At 58.3% G+C, this 21,049-nt stretch overlaps 2 protein-coding genes across 2 annotated transcripts in view; both read left to right on the plus strand.

Annotated features, from left to right (window-relative positions):
- Positions 1–1,072: 1,072 nt before the first annotated feature.
- LOC148055520 (uncharacterized) lies at positions 1,073–9,558 on the plus strand (the record flags this gene model as incomplete). Its single annotated transcript, XM_087759946.1, has 2 exons — positions 1,073–3,811; positions 6,778–9,558. Coding segments are annotated over exons 1-2 (5,289 nt in total), but the record flags the coding sequence as incomplete, so codon positions are not given.
- Positions 9,559–17,534: 7,976 nt separating this feature from the next.
- LOC104016577 (protocadherin gamma-C5-like) overlaps positions 17,535–21,049 on the plus strand; it is a 75,150-nt gene continuing 71,635 nt past the window's right edge. Inside the window, exon 1 of the mRNA XM_087760236.1 lies at positions 17,535–18,731. Coding sequence (XP_087616362.1) covers positions 17,721–18,731 — 1,011 coding nt within the window. The 5' untranslated portion in view covers positions 17,535–17,720. The remainder of the gene's footprint in view (positions 18,732–21,049) is intronic.

A 21,049-nucleotide genomic window follows, 5' to 3' on the forward strand; every position in this document is an offset into this window, starting at 1 on the left:
TTTACCGAGGCCTGTCATGACAGGACAAGGAGCAAAGGTTTTAAACTGAAGGGGGTAAGTTTAGATTGGAGAGAAAGAAGAAATGTTTTATGATGAGCGTGATGAGACACTGCACCAGGTTTCCCAGAGAAGTTGTGGATGCACCAACACTGAAAGGGTTGAAGGTCAGGTTGGACGGGGCTTTGAGCAATTTGGTCTAGTGAAGGATGTCCCTGGCCATGGTCTGTGGTTTGGACTGGATGATCTTTCAAGGTCCCTTCCAAATGAAACCATTCTACGACTGTATAAAAGACTCAACATGGCTTTGCCCTTCACGTATGAAGACGCAAAAGAAGGAACTTCTTTTGTGAATCAGAAACAAAAGGTCATTCTGCTGTCTTAGCATAGAGCTATACACACGTTACCTTTGGGGTGATATATTTCTCAGTGTAATTGTTCTGCTCCCTGCAACAAAAACTAACAGTGGGGCAAAGGTAAGAGACTTACATGAGCAGGAAGAAAGACAGGGAAGACAGAAGCCCCTTGCAGGTCTGGTATGACAGGATTGAAGTGACTTTTGCTTCCTTCTGTCTGTGAGTACGTATGGATTACACCGTCATGAATATTTCCTCCTTGGTATTTGTCCCAGGTAAGGAAAGGAGAACACAAAATACCTGGCAGAGTGCTGAAAAACTCTTAAACTCTTCCCTAGCTGTAATAGCATTTCTTGCTCTTATAGTTCCCTCTTGATTTTTATTAAGGGCAGCTGAGTTTCTTTATTTCTTGCTCTGCTGTGAAGATTTCCCTCTGACTGCTCACAGCGACTCAAGGAGATGACCTAAAGTACCGGACAGCGTGTCTCCCTTTTAAACGCCTGTGGAGTTGCAGCAAGGCAATGCCTCTGAAATTCCTGATTCTAATGAAGGAGAGAGCCCAAAGCTGGATGCAGCCGCAAAGCCCCGGTGAAAAGCCCGGGCCCCTGCGAGCGCGGCCATCAGCCGGCTGCGGTGGCGTCGCGGCGCCTCCGGGTGCCGCTGTTGGCCGACGCGGAACGGCGCGGGAGCCGGAGCCGCAGCCGCAGCCGCCGCCGCCGCCGGAGCCGCCGCAGCGCCCTGCCCCCCAGGCTGCTCGCTCGCACGGCGCCGGCCGGAGCGGCAGCGGCACGGGCAGCAGAGGCGAGAGGCGGCGCGGCGCGGGGAGCAGCGGCGTCCGAGCCGGCGCCGAGATCGCTGCCCGCCGGCGGCCCCTGCGCTCGCTGCGGCGAGTGGCTGGCAGGGAGGGAGGGCAGCGGCAGGAGGGAGGAGCGCGGCGAGCGCTGCCGAGGATGGCGGGCAGGCCGAGGCCGAGGCAGAGGGCGAGCCGGCGGCGAGCAGGCGGGCGAGTGCTGCTGCCCGCTTTGCTGCTGTGCTTGTGGTGCGGGGCGGCGTCGGAGCGGATCCGCTACGCCATCCCCGAGGAGCTGGGCAGAGGCTCGCTGGTGGGGCCGCTGGCGCGGGACCTGGGGCTGAGCCCGGCGGAGCTGCCGGCACGCAAGCTGCGGCTGAGCGCGGAGAAGCAATACTTTGGCGTGAGCGGGGAGAGCGGGAACCTGTACGTGAGCGAGAGGCTGGACCGGGAGGAGATGTGCGGCGAGTCGGCGTCCTGCTCTGTCAGCTTCGAGGCGCTGGTGCAGAACCCGCTGAACGTGTTCCACGTCGAGGTGGCCATCCAGGACATCAACGACAACTCCCCGGCCTTCAGCAAGCCTGCTCTGGACCTCGAGATCGGTGAATGGACGCTTCCCGGTGCTCGTTTCCCGCTGGAGATGGCCCGAGACGCGGACGTGGGCAGCAACTCGCTGCTGACTTACGAGCTCACTAGCAACCCGTCCTTCACTCTGGCCGTGAAGGAGAGCCCGGGTGGAAGCAAGCAGCCGGAATTAGTGCTGGAGAGAGCGTTGGACCGTGAGAAGCAGAGCTCCTTTCAGCTGGTGCTGACGGCGGCGGACGGCGGGGACCCCGTGAGGTCCGGGACTGTGCAGGTTCGCGTCAACGTGACGGACGCCAACGACAACGCGCCCGTGTTCAGTAAAAGCGTCTACGAGGCGCGAGTGCGGGAGAATCTGCCGGCGGGGTCGCTGGTGCTGCGGGTGCGGGCCACGGATGCGGACGCGGGCTCCAACGGGCGGGTCTCCTACTCGTTCGGCAACGTCCTGCAGGGCGTCCGCGCGTTGTTCAGCGTCGAAAGCGAGAGCGGCGAGGTCAGGACGGTGGGGGCCCTCGATTTCGAGGAGAAGAGCAAGTACAGCTTCGGCCTGGAGGCGAGGGACGGCGGCGGGCTCACGGCTCACTGCAAGGTGCAGATAGACGTCACGGACGAGAACGACAACGCGCCCGAAATCACGATGTTGTCGGTGTCGAGCCCCGTGCCCGAGGACGCGCCGGCCGGCACGGTGGTGGCGCTGGTGAACGTGAACGACCCGGACTCCGGGGAGAACGGGCAGGTGTCGTGCGAGCTGTCGGGCGAGGCGCCGCTGTCGATCGTGGCGTCGTCGGGCGGCTCGTACAAGGTGGTGACGGCGATGGCGCTGGACCGGGAGCAGGCGGCCGAGCACCGGGTGACGGTGGTGGCCAGGGACCGGGGCAGCCCGGCGCTGTCCAGCCGCGCGGCGCTGGTGCTGGAGGTGTCGGACGTGAACGACAACGCGCCGGTGTTCGAGGAGGCCGCCTACAGCGCCTACGTGGCGGAGAACAACGCGGCGGGCGCGCCGGTGCTGCGCGTGCGCGCGCGGGACGCGGACGCGGGCGCTAACGGGCGCGTGAGCTACTGGCTGGCGGGCGGCAGCGCGGGCGCGGCGGGCGCGGCGCCGTACGTGTCGGTGGAGGCGCGGAGCGGCGCGGTGTACGCGCAGCGCTCCTTCGACTACGAGCAGTGCCGCGAGTTCGCGGTGGCGGTGCGGGCGCAGGACGGCGGGGCGCCGGCGCGGAGCTCGACGGCGACGGTGCGCGTCTTCGTGCTGGACCGCAACGACAACGCGCCGCGGGTGCTGTGGCCGGCGGCGGGCGCGGGGGCGGGAGCGGCGGGGGCGGGCGCGGCCCCGGCGCCGGCGCCGTTCGAGGTGGTGCCGCGGTCGGCCGAGGCCGGGTACCTGGTGGCCAAGGTGGTGGCGGTGGACGCGGACGCGGGGCGCAACGCGTGGCTGTCGTACGAGCTGGTGCAGGCGGCGGAGCCGGCGCTGTTCCGCGTGGGGCTGCACAGCGGCGAGGTGCGGACGGCGCGGGCCGTGTCGGAGAGGGACGCGGCGAAGCAGCGGCTGGTGGCCGTGGTGAAGGACCACGGGCAGCCGGCGCTGTCGGCCACGGCCACGCTGCACGTGGTGCTGGCCGAGAGCTTGCAGGAGGCGCTGCCGGAGCTGAGCGAGCGGGCGGCGGGCGCGGACTCGCCGGCGGAGCTGCAGTTCTACCTGGTGCTGGCGCTGGCGCTCCTCTGCGCCCTGTTCCTGCTGAGCGTGGCGCTGGCCGTGCTGGCGCGGGTGCGCCGGGCCGGGCCGCCCGCCGTGCTGCGCTGCCTGGGCGCGCAGCGCTTCTCCGTGGCCGGCGCCGCCTTCCCGGCCGACTTCTGCGAGGGCACCTTGCCCTACTCCTACAACCTGTGCGTGGCGCCGGGCCGCGCCGTCGCCGTCGCCGAGGGCGCTTGGCTGCCGCCGCCGCCGCCGCTGCCCAGCCTGCCCGCGGAGGAGCTTGTGGGCGGGGAGCCCTGCGGGAAGCGGAGCCCGAGCAGCAGCGCCGGCGCGGGAGAGCCGCCCGCGGAGCCCGACGCACCGCAGGTCTGTAAGCCCGCGCTCTCTCGCTCTTCTCCTTGAGCCTTTCTCAACCCCCGTCCCTATCGCCCCGCGTTTTCCCCGACTGCCGTGAATGGCAAGTGCTGATCCGTGTCTCCGTGAAGAAAGCAACGCACTATCCCCCTTCCGCTCTGAACAGGCAGCTGGCGGCGGCCCTTCTTGCTTCTTCGGTGCTAACGGGTTCAGGTTCACCTGAGAGCTTTTGACTTCAACTCTCGTTTGAGCTGGTAGCGGTGAATCCGTTAAATTGACGATTCGATATGACAGAGTCGGGAAACCGCTGTACTTGAACCTGGTTGATAGATGGGTGCTGGGAAGCCGTTGCTTTCCCAAAGGAAAGGTGCGTGTGGCTCCATGAGTGGAGAAGTTGCAGGTTGTTGCTCCGTAGTGAATGTACCCCTCTTCCGCCGAGTGCCCGCTCATCTTTTGGAGGAAGGCTGCTGCAGAAATGGCAGCAGTAATGGGACGGAGAAATTTTCCCCAGGCATGATTTTTCCGAGTTCTTTGTACAGGTATTTCCGATTTTAAGGGTGAACGCGGATCCTTACTGTGTAGAATGAGATGTGCTGATTGTGCATGACGGAGTTGGGGAAATGGGATTGACGCCTGGTGTTGGAGAGTTTTCCTTTCTGAAGGGTGCGTTCTTTCTCCATGAAAGGAGAAGTTACAGGTTCCTCCCTGACGAAGGAGGAGAGTGTCGCCCATCTTTTGGGGTAAGGCTTCTGCAGGAATGGTAGCCCAGGTGGGACGGGTTAATTTGTCCAGGCGTTGTTTGTCTGTGCCTTTCTTTCTCTTTTTGTTTTCCTTCCATAATGAGTGGTAGTTCCCTTGTGTTTTACCGTTCCTGATCTGTCTTTCATAGACATGTGAAGGGGTAGAATGAGATCTCAATGAAAAAAGAAAAAAAAAAACCCTAAGGTGTTGTATTTCAGAGCCTGTTTTCTTTCCCTATCCCCTTTTCCCAACTAGAGAGCTTGCACCTGGTTGATCTCATTGACAGGGTAATACTGGACTGAGGAATTGGGTCTCTCAGCCACTTTTTGCCCTAGTTGTTGTGCCTGCCTGTTTTACCAAGGGAGGCTATAGCCATCCTGAGAACATCTCTGAAATGACAAGCACATTCGCAAAATGTCAGCAATTAGGCACTTGAATAAAGTCCATTTGCACCTTTACAAATGGTCTGTAAGATTCAGGGTGTGCAGCAGTCTTCTCCTGCTCTCCTAGAGTATTTTGTTGAAAAGGTGTCCTACAACATGAAGACTCAAGGATTAGATGAATACTCTACTAATAAGCATCAATCTTTTATGCAGTGATATCTGAGAAAATCAAAGCCCCTTCTTGGTCCTTGAAGCTGTAGAAGTACTTGGATGAATGTACATCTATATGTGTATAAACAATACAAACTCTGAATTAATGTGGCCTATTAAAAAGGGAGATCCCACATGAAAGTCCTTCAACTTTGCTTTTCCAATATTAGCTGTATCTGTAGCTGTACCACCATTGTAATGCAATTCAATTGCTCCCATCCATTTCAAAAATGCTGGTTGAAAAGTGCAGACGCATGTCTCCAGAAAACAAGCGCACAAGGAAGAGAGTTGCAAGAAATCAGTTCTGTCGTAGTGCTGCTTATCATCCTCCCTTTTGCTCGTGTTGGCTACAGAACAGGCACAGGAGCAAAGGCAGATGTACCTGTTATTCTTCTTGCTGTACTCGCAAAGGCTGATTTCCCCTGCAGTTTGCATGGAGCCGAGCAGATGACTCTGGCCAGGTTCACTGCAGGTGCCTCCTTTCTCCCGGGCAGTTGTAGTACAATCAGTGCGAAGGGATCAGGTGACCTGGAGCCTGAAAGCGGGGTGGGTGGGAGAGAAGGAGTTTGGAGCAGCAGGGCAGCCTCCTCCTGTACCGTGTCCCCAGGAAGGTCTTGTCGGGAGAAATGCCAGAGCACAAGGTGCCTGAGCGAAGCCCCCTCCTCGGGAGCTGTACGGGCTGAGGGGGCTTAGAGTCTGTGTTTCAGCTGACTGACCCCGCCTTCTTGAGCCCTTAAATGCCTGATCTCAGGCTCAGTGATGGTGGATTAGTTAATTTGTAGCGGTGTTCTGTATCAAGTGAAATGTTGAAAAAAGTCTTTCTCCTGCTTCGGTTAATGAGTCTGCTATCTCTCGTTCTGTGTGTGTGTGTGTCTGAATATCAAGTTCTGTGTTTCAGAGGGTGTTTTCTTTTCCTATCCTTGTATCAGCCATTCAAGCACCCTCTGACGGCTAAAAAACCTTGGTGGTGGGGATTGTGCTTTTGCAACCTAATACGATGCAACTCATAATATTCTGCCACGTCATATGATGACAAATTATGCTACGTTACATATATCACCATTAGCAAGTAGTTTTTCTTGTGCGGTAGAAATACGACGCCCACAGGAGGCCTCTGCCTTCCTCCTGGTTGTGATCAGACCTTGATGAACAGGCACTCACATCGTTAAAGAAAAGACAGCTTAGAGAAAAGCCAATGCAGGAAATCACCAGTCTCCATCTGAGGGGGGACACTCTTCGTTGCTGCTTTGTTCTATTGGTCGAGCTGTGGCGCAATTAACTGTGGGTGGTGGCATTCCAGTATGACGCCACACTTTTGATCTGCAGAAAGCAGATCTGTGCAATTCGTGGTAGACCGTTTGTGCTTTTAGACTAATGGAGTAAGCACTCGTAATATTCCATACGTCAGCTTAAGACACACTGTTGGCTCATATATACTATATCACCATTACAAAACCCTTTTTTCCCGTGCGGTAGAAATAAGACAACCACGGGAGGCGTGTTATTTCCTTCTGGTCGTTGTGGCCTGGAGGATGAAGGAAGAGGTGGTCTCGGGAAAAGCCACGGCTTTTGCGTCACCGGTGGACGGGAAGCGATGTGTCCGTGGGGGCGGCGCCGTCCCCGCGAGCTGCCCGTGGGAAAGGCCGGGCGGGCAGCGGTCGGTGCCTGCAGTGCCGGGAGGAGGCTGCGGGCGCCGCTGTTGACCGAGGAGGAGCGAGAGGAAGGCCGGAGCGCTGCAGGCAGCCCCGCCCGCTGCGGCCCGGCTCGCTCGCTGGCTGGCTGGCTGGCTGGCTCGGCGGCCGGGCGGTCTGCGAGCGTCCCCGCGGTGCGGAGCCGTGCTGCAGCGAGGCGGAGGGGCCGGCGGCAGCGGCCGGGAGCGGCGAGCAGAAGCGGGAGCCGGAGCCGGATCGGGCGCCGGATCGTCGGTGGTCGGCGGGGAGGTGCCGGCGGTGGTGCGGTGCCGGCGGTGCGGCGGCGGCGATGAGCGCGGCGGGGAGGCGGCGGGGCCGGCGGGAGCGAGCCCTGCTGTGGTGCGTCCTGGTGGCGGCGTGGGAGGCGGCGTGGGGGCAGCTGCGCTACGCGGTCCCCGAGGAGCTGCCGAAGGGCTCGTTCGTGGGCGACGTGGCCAAGGACCTGGGGCTGCAGCTACCCGCGCTCCGCGACCGCGGCGTCCGCATCTTGGACAAAGGCAGGACGCAGTATTTCGCCCTGCACGGGAAGACGGGACATTTGGTGACGGCGGAGAGGATAGACAGAGAGCGGCTGTGCCGGCAGGTGCAGAAGTGTGTGCTGCGCTGTGAGGTGATAGTGGAGGGGGAAATGGAGGTTTACGGAATCGAAGTGGAGATCACGGACATTAACGACAACGCGCCCAGCTTCCGAGAGGCAGAAACGGAGCTGAGACTGAGCGAGACGACGGCCCCGGGATCGCGGTTTCCCCTGGCGGAGGCTCACGACCCGGACGTGGGGTCGAATTCCCTGCAGAGGTACGAGCTGAGCGGCGACGAGCACTTCGCGCTGGCCGTGCAGGCGGGCCCCGGCGGGGAGGAGCGTCCCGAGCTGGTGCTGGCGAAGGCGCTGGACCGGGAGGAGGCGGCGTTTCACGAGGTGGTGCTGCGAGCGAGCGACGGCGGAGAGCCGGCGCGGACGGGCACGGCGCGGATCCGCGTGGCGGTGCTGGACGCGAACGACAACGCGCCCGTGTTCGGCCAGGCGGAGTACACGGTGCGTGTGGCGGAGGACGTGCCCGTGGGCTCCGCCCTCGTCACCCTCACGGCCACCGACGCCGACGACGGGATGAACGGGCACGTGAAATACTCGCTGAAGAAAGTGTCGGACATGGCACTGGAGATGTTCGAGCTGGACTCTGAGACGGGAGCGATCACGCTGGTGCGCAGCCTGGACTTCGAGGAAGGCGACTCGTACGAACTGGAGGTGCAGGCACGGGACGGAGGAGAGCTTTTCGACACGGCGAAAGTCGCGATCACGGTGACGGACGTCAACGACAACGCGCCCGAACTGACAGTGTCGTCGGCGCTGAGCGCGATCTCTGAGGACGCGCCGCCGGGGACGGTGGTGGCCCTGGTGCACGCGCAGGACCGGGACTCGGGGGCGAACGGGGAGGTGCGGTGCAGCCTCGCCGAGCGGCTGCCGTTCCGCCTGGAGAGGTCGTTTGATAATTACTACCGCGTGGTGACGGCGAGGGAGCTGGACCGGGAGGAGGTGTCGGAGTACAACGTGACGGTGCGGGCGGCGGACGGCGGGTCGCCGGCGCTGTGGAGCAGCGCGGTGCTGGCGCTGCGGGTGCTGGACGTGAACGACAACGCGCCGGTGTTCGCGGAGGCGCGCTACAGCGCCCGGCTGCCCGAGAACAACGCGGCGGGCGCGCTGGTGCTGACGGTGCGGGCGGCGGACGCGGACTGGGGGCAGAACGCGCGCGTGCGGTACCGGCTGTCGGAGGGGCGGGTGCGGGGCGCGCCGCTCTCGTCCTACGTGTCGGTGCAGGCGGAGACGGGCGCGCTGTACGCGCTGCGCTCCTTCGACTACGAGGAGGTGCGCGAGGTGGGGCTGTGGGTGCGGGCGGAGGACGGCGGCGCGCCGGCGCTGAGCAGCAACGTGTCGGTGCGGCTCGTGATCGTGGACGAGAACGACAACGCGCCGCAGGTGCTGTACCCGCCGTCGGCGTCGGCGTCGGGCGCGGGCTGGTCGGGCGTGGAGCTGGCGCCGCGCTCGGCGGAGCCCGGGGCGCTGGTGGCCAAGGTGGTGGCGGTGGACGCGGACGCGGGGCAGAACGCGTGGCTGTCGTACGAGCTGGCGAAGGCGACGGAGCCGGGGCTGTTCCGCGTGGGGCTGCACAGCGGCGAGGTGCGGACGGCGCGGTTCCCGCTGGCCCGCGACGCGGCGCGGCAGAGCCTGGTGGTGGTGGTGAAGGACCACGGGCGGCCGGCGCTGTCGGCCACGGCCACGCTGACGGTGGTGCTGGCCGAGAGCGTGGCCGAGCTGCTGTCGGAGCTGGGCAGCGCGGCGGCGGCGGCGGCGCCGGGCGAGCCGGCCGGCAGCCTGACGCGGTGGCTGGTGGTGGCCGTGGCGGCCGTGTCCTGCCTCTTCCTCGCCTTCCTGCTGCTGCTGCTGGCGCTGCGCCTGCGGCGCTGGCGCCGCTCGCAGCTGCTGGCGGCGGGCAGCGGCGCCTTGCGCGGCGTGCCGGCCTCGCACTTCGTGGGCATCGACGGCGTCCGCGCCTTCCTGCACTCCTATTCGCACGAGGTGTCGCTCACCGCCGACTCGCGCAGGAGCCAGCTCCGCTTGTCGGGCGGCAGCTGCTGCGACACCCTCCCGGCCCGGCCGCCGCCCGGGGAGCCCACGCCGCTGCTCGGGGAGGACCCCGCCGCCGCCGCCCCGGTGAGTTCCTCTGGCCAGACTTGCTCCACGGCGCTTCCCTCTGCTGCTTCTCTGCCCTTTCCCCGCCCCCCCCCCCCCCCCCCCGCGTCCTGTCTCCCGCGTAGGGACAGTATTAGCTCTTCGCAACGGAGCTGTTGCATCATTAGCAAACGGAAGTCTGCGTTATTAGCTGTAGCGTTTGTTACATATCAAGGTTATCCCGCCAGATCTCCAGCCGACCCGGGCTTTATACTCTCAGCAGTAGGCGTGTCATGTTATAAGGGGCGGTGACAAGGGAGGGTCGACCCTTAACTCTTTCCGTACAGCGCGTGATCTTCCGGTCGCCAGCCCTTATCTTTACTACATTTCCCCCTCCCTTAGCTCCAGTAGTTCTGGATCTTGCTGGGGAAGCTGCGTGTACAATAATCGATATATGGTAAGACTTATACAGACACGCATCCGTTACGTTCATGGATTTTGCCCAATCCAGCCAGTAGTTCGTCGCGGCTCCCTCATTACTCCCTCACACCCTCAGGATGCATAGGGAAATGGTAACCTGTCAAGATAAGACTCAATAGATTGATTAATGTCTATACGGTCGAATATTTCGACTGGGTACCCATTCTAGCGTCCCTTTCTCGGTTTGCACACACACATACCCACGTCCCAGGCAACGGAGGGAATAAGGGCCCCCCAGTCACGGGTTTGCAGGTCCCGTACTTGAACCAAGGAGTAAGGCCCTTCGTTCTCATCGAGCCGGAAATGTGCCTGGATTGCAGCCTGGGTTTTATAGGTGTTCCCTCGAATGGTATGATTTAAGGTAATTAGTGCCGTCGTCAACAGACGCTGTGCCCGAAATAAGGGAGGGTCAAGGGGAGGGGGAACCCCTGTTCCTGGGCTTATCTTTTCCCCCTCCCTAAGTCGGTCGAGTAACTCTTTTAATGTGCGGTGCGCGCGTTGTACAACGCTTTGGCCCGTACTGTTATAGGGAATGCCATGACTCAACTGAATATCCCAGCGCGCGCAAAAGTCCTTTGTCTTCTTGCTGACATATGCTGCTCCATTATCTGTTTTAATTTTTTGTGGGATGCCAAGTTGCGCCATACAGTCCTGCCAATGTAAAATAACTGCGAGAGCATTTTGTTTAGCATGCATAGTCGCTAAAATAACTCCACTGCAGGTATCAACTGTAACATGCAGATACTTACGTGGATTAAAGGGTTCATAAATCGTAACATCAGACTGCCATATTTGGTTGGGCTGCAACCCTCGAGGGTTTACCCCTGCCTCCCAGAGGGGACCTTTGGAACACACAGGACAAGCAGCAATCACAGAGCGAGCATCTTGCAATGTAATGCCAGCGAGCCTAGCTAAACCGCGAGCTCCACAGTGGAGCAGCTCATGCAGGCGGAAAGCTCGCCTTAGGTTAGAAGTTTCTTCAACCGCCAATATGCTCCTTGCTAAGCTGTCCGCTACTTTGTTCCCGGCAGAAAGAAAACTCGGTATGGAACTATGACTATTAACATGGATAGGACAGACAGGAGCGGTTCTCATTTGCAGTGCGGTGAGCAACATTCCTGCAATCTCCGACGTTGCCCCAAGTGCCCATCGGCACTTCTTCAGTAACTTATATACATAGCAAGAGTCTGTGATTAGATCCAAGGCCTCTTCGGGCCATTGAGTGAGAGCCATCCATACCGCCTTGGCCTCAAGATACTGCACGGATTGCCCTTGATCTTGATAACTAATGTGGGTCCACTGACCATCCTCCTGCCATGTAACGACAGCTTTCCCAGTAATCGATGACGCGTCAGTAAAAACCGTGCGGCCTCCGGTGGGTTGTTCAACTGTGGCACTAGCTGGCAAAAAATGGAGTACCTGGATTATCTCCCCACAGGGGTGCGGTCTTAGACCTTCAATACGACCCGTAAATTCAGCTATCACCGCTTGCAGGAGCCCCACTTGTGGACGTACGAGCTCCCACTGTGCCAAAGAACGGGGCAATGCTATGACCTCCATGTCCTTTCCTGTTAAGTGTTGAGTTTGCCTCTGACAGCGGAGAATAAGCTGGGATAATAATGTTGGCCAAGAAATTAAAGCTGTCTTTGGTTTGCCTTGATACAACCAAGCAAAAGGCCAGCCTTTTTCACCATTATTTTGAATTAGTAAACCATGGCCAGCGGTATTGGTCATGTAAATCAGGGCAGTGACCGGTTGTTCAGGTGTAAATCGAGCGAGACCCCAATGCTGGGCCCTCTCCATAACTGCCCTAAGAATCTCCTGATGGTTTTTTGAAAGAGTCCTTGGAGCTAGGGGGGAATCTCCTCCTTTCAGGAGTTGATATAAGATAGTCATTTCTGCCTCAGATACTGGAATAAAGTTTCTAAGCCACAATAGTTGTCCAATTAATTTTTGTGCCTCATGGAGTGTTGTCACTGTAGTCCGAATTTCAAATGATTGTGGTGTCACGCTTTGTGGCCTCAGTTGAGTACCTAAATACTTGACTGCACACCCTACCTGCGTTTTCCGAGGCTCAATGTGTAACCCATGTCGCTCCAAACTGACTAGCAGCTGCACGCGTGCCTTTTCCAGTAACTCCTCTTGGTTGGACGCCAATAACACGTCATCCATGTAATGGAAAATGATGACCGTAGGGAAATTTTCTCGAATAGGGAGTATTGCAGTGGCTACAGCAATTTGACACAAGACTGGTCAGTTTTTCATGCCCTGGGGTAACACCTTCCATTGATATCTGGCGCACAGGTGTTGATTGTTAGGCTCAGGAAGAGTAAAGGCAAAGCTTACTCTATCTTCTTCATGCAAGGGAACACTAAAAAAGCAATCTCTAATATCTATAACCACTATCTGATAGTCAGGTGGAATCATGGCCGGAGAAGGGAGGCCCGCTTGTAGCGGGTCCATGTCTTGTATACATGCATTAACTGCGCATAAATCATGTAGCAGTCGCCATGCCCCTGATTTTTTCTTTATCACAAAAATGGGCGTGTTCCAGGGACTTGTAGAGGGTTCGATGTGTCCTGCGTCAAGTTCGCGTTGTACCAATTGTCGAACAGCCGCCCCCTTTTCCTCTGTCAATGGCCACTGCTCTACCCACACTGGCTTATCTGTAACTCATGTGGGTCCACTGACCGGGGACCGGGGAGGACCCCGCCGCTGCCGCCCCGGTGAGTTCCTCTGGCCAGACTTGCTCCGCGGCGCTTCCCTCTGCTGCTTCTCTGCCCTTTCCCCCCCCCCCCCGCGTCCTGTCTTCCGCGTAGCGACAGTACTAGCTCTTCGCAACGGAGCTGTTGCATCATTAGCAAACGGAAGTCTGCGTTATTAGCACGTTCAGGGATCTTCCCGACAGCAATTGTGCTTGAGGAGGAATGTTAATGGCCCCGTGTCTAACTTTTCTGCTCATCGTTTCCACTCTTCTCAGCCTTTATGTTTCTTCATGATAACGTGGAGAGCAACAAAATGTCTTTGCCTTGGTCCATGCTGCCGTCTTTGTGCACCGGGTGGAGGAATGGGCTGGGCAACAACCCGTCCCTTGACAGTGTCTGACTGCCTGTTGTGAAGAGGAAAGAGAATCGTAAAAGTTGTGTCTATTGGAGGAAGTCTCTGGGTGGCTGTGTGTGATGGGCTACTGGAGGAAACGGGAGATGTATTTTGCCGATTTCCCATCTTTTATGGTTGACTTGTCGGAAAAGGAGCTGGATGTGCCTTGGCTTGAAAAGAGATGCTATGGAAACAGCCGTAGGAGGGCAGGAGAGGAGAGGTGGAAGGTGCAAGGAAAGATGTAAGGAGGGGGATATTGCCCCTCTGCAGATGTTCACTGACCCAGTCGTTGCTGGAAGACCTCTCTTCTTTTACGTTGAGACTCCTGCTGTTTCTTCCCAGAACAGCAGTGAGCAGAGAAATATGTCTTCCTTCTTCTTACAGAGATGTATAGATATCAGTGTGGAGTCCGTGGTGTAATGGTGGTGCATGTTGAAGAGAAAAGGTCTGGGCAACTGGCCCTTTGATGTCATGTGCTTGCAAATTATGCGGGTGAAAGAGGTTTGCAGATGGGAGTCATGGGAGCTGTTCATGAGGGGCTGTTGCAGGACACAAGAGAGATGGTTTGCTCCTTTCCCTGCTTGGTGTCCAGCTGTAGGATCAGGCAATGGGAGTTTCATCTTCCCAAAGAAAATCTTCTTTGGCTAGAAAGCATGTTTTTCCAGCTGTGTTGGGAGCCCTGGGAGGTTCTTCCTCTGTGATTGCACGTTGTCCTCAGTTCTTAACTAAACAGCTTAATTATGTACTTATTATGACAAATGCTGTGATGGGAGCTTTGGGAAGAGCAAACGGGGCATTCATGACCTACTAAGCACCTCGGTTATGTATCTTCCCTAAGTGCCATAATGTAGAAGAGTATGTTGTGATCCCTTCCTTTCTGCATGGGTTAACTTCTTGACTTGCTCGTTCCCATGATCGGAAGGTGGGCCTTTGTCTCTGAGAATGTGTGGAAGATCACATCTGATATATTTGTCTGACTGTCCTGTATGTGCCTGTCATTTTTCAGCTGTAACGAGAAAGCCTTTCATAGGTGTGTTTCCTTAAAATGTCCCTGGAAGAAATGCTCTTGCTTGTCACATACAAACCGTGAGAAGTGAAATATTGTCCATGGTAAAGGAGAAGGTGTCTGTCCAAGTTTTCTCTGGAGGAAATCTATCTGCAAATGATGAAGGTCATTGACAACCATGCGATCTGTGAAGGGTTTGAGGAGAGTCTTGGGGGTGCTGTGCGTGTGAAGGTATACTGGTGGAGACATGGCATGCGTTTTGTCAGCTCCCAGGGTGTATTGCTGGCCTTCAGCACATGAGTCTGAAAGTGTCTTATTCTTGAATATCACATTGCTCAGACTCCAGCTGGCCAAGTTGTGGATACCTCAGTTTCCTTTCCGGTTGTGGGATGTTTCCTGTGAATGGTAGTTATTGAGCACAGGTTACACTTTAGGTGAAGATTCAAGCATCATGTATCTTCCAAGTTGCCCATGTGCTAAAGAAGGATGATGGCATCTTTGAGTTGATACTTTGATGACCGGGTCTTTATTGGAATTCCATGTTGCTTATGCACTTGAGAACATGATTTGATTCCATGCCTGGTGCCAAGGCCTGTGCCATTCATGCTGTGATCCTGAATTCCCTCTCCTGAAAGGCAATGGTAGTCCTCTAATCAAAAGGTGTTTGTGCAATAACTGTGCATGTACAACACTGATGCATGTGTAGAATGGCTCATAATTCCGGTGTGAAACCTCCTTTATCCATCTGTCGTTCCCTGTAACATTGCGATGTAGAGTTTCTTCACAGTTCTAATTAGACTTTCTTTCAGGCCTTTGTTTCCTGGAAGGCCGTGGCTCCTTTCCCCCATTTCTGGACAGTGCTTTCTGCATTTGAAGCTATGAGTGTTGTTTTGCAGCAGAGACTTAGTTCAGCCACGTGCAACAGAATTTTCAGTGTGAGGAGAATGAAGCAGAAGCTAAAGAGAATCTGTTGCAATTTCCGAGAAGACATAGCATGAGAAAGAGACCCATGACAAAGTGTTTACACTTAGGGTTTCATATTTATGGGAGATGAGCAGGCCACATAGGAGGAAACTTGCTGATGAGAGCTGTTGACTATTTCTTAAAATGACTGCCCCTACTATGTAGTCCAGAGGGAGACTTTAGGGCCACATGTGCAGCTTGCTAGGAATGACTTCCAGGTGGTCTCAGGGATGAATTTCAACACCCACACTTGAAGACCAAGAAGACTTGCTGGGGAGTTTCTCTGACAACACTTGCTCTTCTAATGCTTCCTTGCCTTGCTTGTCTGTTGTATGTTTTTGTTTTTCTTTCCCTGGTCTCATACGTACGTAGGTTTACTTGTGATTATCAGCATGGCTTGGTTTAGCAATGCGCTGTGTGCTAGTGCCCCTTGCTCCTGCTACAGGGGGCGTGAAAGGCAGGAGATGTGAGGGTATCTTTGTGTTCTGTTTTTGTTGGGGGGAATAGATGTAAGCATGAGCTTAGTAGAAGTGGCATCTCTGTGGAACAGTGTGTGTGATAAAAGAGGGGAGGAGATTCCCCCTGAAGCAGTAATTTGATGACCCATTCTCTGTTGGATGACCTCTCGTCTCATATTCTGGCCGTTTATCATTTGTGTGCTTTAGAAGCCTTCTGTTTCTTCTGAGAATGTTGGTGAGCAGAGAACTGTACCTCCCTTCTTGGTGTGATTGTAGTGCGTTACCCTCTGACGATATGTTTTTGCCACTCATGAGAAGGTCAGAAGCAAACCTGCAAGTTGTGTAGATTTGGAGAGAAGAGAGGGGAGCTCTGTGGGGGGTAGGTATAGCCGAAGAGATGGTAATTTCCTTGCTTGTCATAGTTAACACAACCGTGTGCCTAGATGGATAAGAAACTGTCTGGATGGCTGCATCCAAAGAGTTCTAGTCAATGGCTCAATGTCCAGGTGGTGAGTGTGCCGATGATTTGCTGGGGCAAGGGATGGCATCTAGAGGGACCTTGAAAGGCTGGACTTTCAGTGCTGGCAGTACTGGTGGGTGACAAATGGGACATAAGCTGGCCACGTGCACTTGCTGCCCAGAAAGCCAATCGTATCCTGGGCTGCATCACAAGCAGTCTGGTGGTTCTCTTCCTCCACTCTGCTTTTGTGAGGCCCCACCTGGAGTACTGCATGCAGTTCTGGGGTCCACAGTAAAAGAAAGATACGGACCCATTAGAGTAGTTCCGGAGGAGGACTATGAAATTGGTCAAAGGGCTGTGGAACATCTGTGTTATGAAGAAGAGCTGAGAGAGTTGAGGTTCTTCATCCTGGAGAAGAGCAGGCTCTGGGGAGACCTTGTTGCACCTTTTCAATATACAAAGGGCGCTTCTGAGAAAGACAGAGAAAGAGGTTTTACCGAGGCCTGTCATGACAGGACAAGGAGCAAAGGTTTTAAACTGAAGGGGGTAAGTTTAGATTGGAGAGAAAGAAGAAATGTTTTATGATGAGCGTGATGAGACACTGCACCAGGTTTCGCAGAGAAGTTGTGGATGCACCAACACTGAAAGGGTTGAAGGTCAGGTTGGACGGGGCTTTGAGCAATTTGGTCTAGTGAAGGATGTCCCTGGCCATGGTATGTGGTTTGGACTGGATGATCTTTCAAGGTCCCTTCCAAATGAAACCATTCTACGACTGTATAAAAGACTCAACATGGCTTTGCCCTTCACGTATGAAGACGCAAAAGAAGGAACTTCTTTTGTGAATCAGAAACAAAAGGTCATTCTGCTGTCTTAGCATAGAGCTATACACACGTTACCTTTGGGGTGATATATTTCTCAGTGTAATTGTTCTGCTCCCTGCAACAAAAACTAACAGTGGGGCAAAGGTAAGAGACTTACATGAGCAGGAAGAAAGACAGGGAAGACAGAAGCCCCTTGCAGGTCTGGTATGACAGGATTGAAGTGACTTTTGCTTCCTTCTGTCTGTGAGTACGTATGGATTACACCGTCATGAATATTTCCTCCTTGGTATTTGTCCCAGGTAAGGAAAGGAGAACACAAAATACCTGGCAGAGTGCTGAAAAACTCTTAAACTCTTCCCTAGCTGTAATAGCATTTCTTGCTCTTATAGTTCCCTCTTGATTTTTATTAAGGGCAGCTGAGTTTCTTTATTTCTTGCTCTGCTGTGAAGATTTCCCTCTGACTGCTCACAGCGACTCAAGGAGATGACCTAAAGTACCGGACAGCGTGTCTCCCTTTTAAACGCCTGTGGAGTTGCAGCAAGGCAATGCCTCTGAAATTCCTGATTCTAATGAAGGAGAGAGCCCAAAGCTGGATGCAGCCGCAAAGCCCTGGTGAAAAGCCCGGGCCCCTGCGAGCGCGGCCATCAGCCGGCTGCGGTGGCGTCGTGGCGCCTCCGGGTGCCGCTGTTGGCCGACGCGGAACGGCGCGGGAGCCGGAGCCGGAGCCGCAGCCGCCGCCGCCGCCGGAGCCGCCGCGCCCTGCCCCCCAGGCTGCTCGCTCGCACGGCGCCGGCCGGAGCGGCAGCGGCACGGGCAGCAGAGGCGAGAGGCGGCGCGGCGCGGGGAGCAGCGGCGTCCGAGCCGGCGCCGAGATCGCTGCCCGCCGGCGGCCCCTGCGCTCGCTGCGGCGAGTGGCTGGCAGGGAGGGAGGGCAGCGGCAGGAGGGAGGAGCGCGGCGAGCGCTGCCGAGGATGGCGGGCAGGCCGAGGCCGAGGCAGAGGGCGAGCCGGCGGCGAGCAGGCGGGCGAGTGCTGCTGCCCGCTTTGCTGCTGTGCTTGTGGTGCGGGGCGGCGTCGGAGCGGATCCGCTACGCCATCCCCGAGGAGCTGGGCAGAGGCTCGCTGGTGGGGCCGCTGGCGCGGGACCTGGGGCTGAGCCCGGCGGAGCTGCCGGCACGCAAGCTGCGGCTGAGCGCGGAGAAGCAATACTTTGGCGTGAGCGGGGAGAGCGGGAACCTGTACGTGAGCGAGAGGCTGGACCGGGAGGAGATGTGCGGCGAGTCGGCGTCCTGCTCTGTCAGCTTCGAGGCGCTGGTGCAGAACCCGCTGAACGTGTTCCACGTCGAGGTGGCCATCCAGGACATCAACGACAACTCCCCGGCCTTCAGCAAGCCTGCTCTGGACCTCGAGATCGGTGAATGGACGCTTCCCGGTGCTCGTTTCCCGCTGGAGATGGCCCGAGACGCGGACGTGGGCAGCAACTCGCTGCTGACTTACGAGCTCACTAGCAACCCGTCCTTCACTCTGGCCGTGAAGGAGAGCCCGGGTGGAAGCAAGCAGCCGGAATTAGTGCTGGAGAGAGCGTTGGACCGTGAGAAGCAGAGCTCCTTTCAGCTGGTGCTGACGGCGGCGGACGGCGGGGACCCCGTGAGGTCCGGGACTGTGCAGGTTCGCGTCAACGTGACGGACGCCAACGACAACGCGCCCGTGTTCAGTAAAAGCGTCTACGAGGCGCGAGTGCGGGAGAATCTGCCGGCGGGGTCGCTGGTGCTGCGGGTGCGGGCCACGGATGCGGACGCGGGCTCCAACGGGCGGGTCTCCTACTCCTTCGGCAACGTCCCGCAGGGCGTCCGCGCGTTGTTCAGCGTCGAGAGCGAGAGCGGCGAGGTCAGGACGGTGGGGGCCCTCGATTTCGAGGAGAAGAGCAAGTACAGCTTCGGCCTGGAGGCGAGGGACGGCGGCGGGCTCACGGCTCACTGCAAGGTGCAGATAGACGTCACGGACGAGAACGACAACGCGCCCGAAATCACGGTGTTGTCGGTGTCGAGCCCCGTGCCCGAGGACGCGCCGGCCGGCACGGTGGTGGCGCTGGTGAAAGTGCGGGACCGGGACTCCGGGGAGAACGGGCAGGTGTCGTGCGAGCTGTCGGGCGAGGCGCCGCTGTCGATCGTGGCGTCGTCGGGCGGCTCGTACAAGGTGGTGACGGCGATGGCGCTGGACCGGGAGCAGGCGGCCGAGCACCGGGTGACGGTGGTGGCCAGGGACCGGGGCAGCCCGGCGCTGTCCAGCCGCGCGGCGCTGGTGCTGGAGGTGTCGGACGTGAACGACAACGCGCCGGTGTTCGAGGAGGCCGCCTACAGCGCCTACGTGGCGGAGAACAACGCGGCGGGCGCGCCGGTGCTGCGCGTGCGCGCGCGGGACGCGGACGCGGGCGCCAACGGGCGCGTGAGCTACTGGCTGGCGGGCGGCAGCGCGGGCGCGGCGCCGTACGTGTCGGTGGAGGCGCGGAGCGGCGCGGTGTACGCGCAGCGCTCCTTCGACTACGAGCAGTGCCGCGAGTTCGCGGTGGCGGTGCGGGCGCAGGACGGCGGGGCGCCGGCGCGGAGCTCGACGGCGACGGTGCGCGTCTTCGTGCTGGACCGCAACGACAACGCGCCGCGGGTGCTGTGGCCGGCGGCGGGCGCGGGGGCGGGAGCGGCGGGGGCGGGCGCGGCCCCGGCGCCGGCGCCGGCGCCGTTCGAGGTGGTGCCGCGGTCGGCCGAGGCCGGGTACCTGGTGGCCAAGGTGGTGGCGGTGGACGCGGACGCGGGGCGCAACGCGTGGCTGTCGTACGAGCTGGTGCAGGCGGCGGAGCCGGCGCTGTTCCGCGTGGGGCTGCACAGCGGCGAGGTGCGGACGGCGCGGGCCGTGTCGGAGAGGGACGCGGCGAAGCAGCGGCTAGTGGCCGTGGTGAAGGACCACGGGCAGCCGGCGCTGTCGGCCACGGCCACGCTGCACGTGGTGCTGGCCGAGAGCTTGCAGGAGGCGCTGCCGGAGCTGAGCGAGCGGGCGGCGGGCGCGGACTCGCCGGCGGAGCTGCAGTTCTACCTGGTGCTGGCGCTGGCGCTCCTCTGCGCCCTGTTCCTGCTGAGCGTGGCGCTGGCCGTGCTGGCGCGGGTGCACCGGGCCGGGCCGCCCGCCGTGCTGCGCTGCCTGGGCGCGCAGCGCTTCTCCGTGGCCGGCGCCGCCTTCCCGGCCGACTTCTGCGAGGGCACCTTGCCCTACTCCTACAACCTGTGCGTGGCGCCGGGCCGCGCCGTCGCCGTCGCCGAGGGCGCTTGGCTGCCGCCGCCGCCGCCGCTGCCCAGCCTGCCCGCGGAGGAGCTTGTGGGCGGGGAGCCCTGCGGGAAGCGGAGCCCGAGCAGCAGCGCCGGCGCGGGAGAGCCGCCCGCGGAGCCCGACGCACCGCAGGTCTGTAAGCCCGCGCTCTCTCGCTCTTCTCCTTGAGCCTTTCTCAACCCCCGTCCCTATCGCCCCGCGTTTTCCCCGACTGCCGTGAATGGCAAGTGCTGATCCGTGTCTCCGTGAAGAAAGCAACGCACTATCCCCCTTCCGCTCTGAACAGGCAGCTGGCGGCGGCCCTTCTTGCTTCTTCGGTGCTAACGGGTTCAGGTTCACCTGAGAGCTTTTGACTTCAACTCTCGTTTGAGCTGGTAGCGGTGAATCCGTTAAATTGACGATTCTATATGACAGAGTCGGGAAACCGCTGTACTTGAACCTGGTTGATAGATGGGTGCTGGGAAGCCGTTGCTTTCCCAAAGGAAAGGTGCGTGTGGCTCCATGAGTGGAGAAGTTGCAGGTTGTTGCTCCGTAGTGAATGTACCCCTCTTCCGCCGAGTGCCCGCTCATCTTTTGGAGGAAGGCTGCTGCAGAAATGGCAGCAGTAATGGGACGGAGAAATTTTCCCCAGGCATGATTTTTCCGAGTTCTTTGTACAGGTATTTCCGATTTTAAGGGTGAACGCGGATCCTTACTGTGTAGAATGAGATGTGCTGATTGTGCATGACGGAGTTGGGGAAATGGGATTGACGCCTGGTGTTGGAGAGTTTTCCTTTCTGAAGGGTGCGTTCTTTCTCCATGAAAGGAGAAGTTACAGGTTCCTCCCTGACGAAGGAGGAGAGTGTCGCCAATCTTTTGGGGTAAGGCTTCTGCAGGAATGGTAGCCCAGGTGGGACGGGTTAATTTGTCCAGGCGTTGTTTGTCTGTGCCTTTCTTTCTCTTTTTGTTTTCCTTCCATAATGAGTGGTAGTTCCCTTGTGTTT

Source organism: Nipponia nippon, unplaced genomic scaffold (assembly GCF_047370975.1).
Source record: "Nipponia nippon isolate SJK-2023a ecotype South Korea unplaced genomic scaffold, ASM4737097v1 scaffold_21, whole genome shotgun sequence".
NCBI lineage: Eukaryota > Metazoa > Chordata > Aves > Pelecaniformes > Threskiornithidae > Nipponia > Nipponia nippon.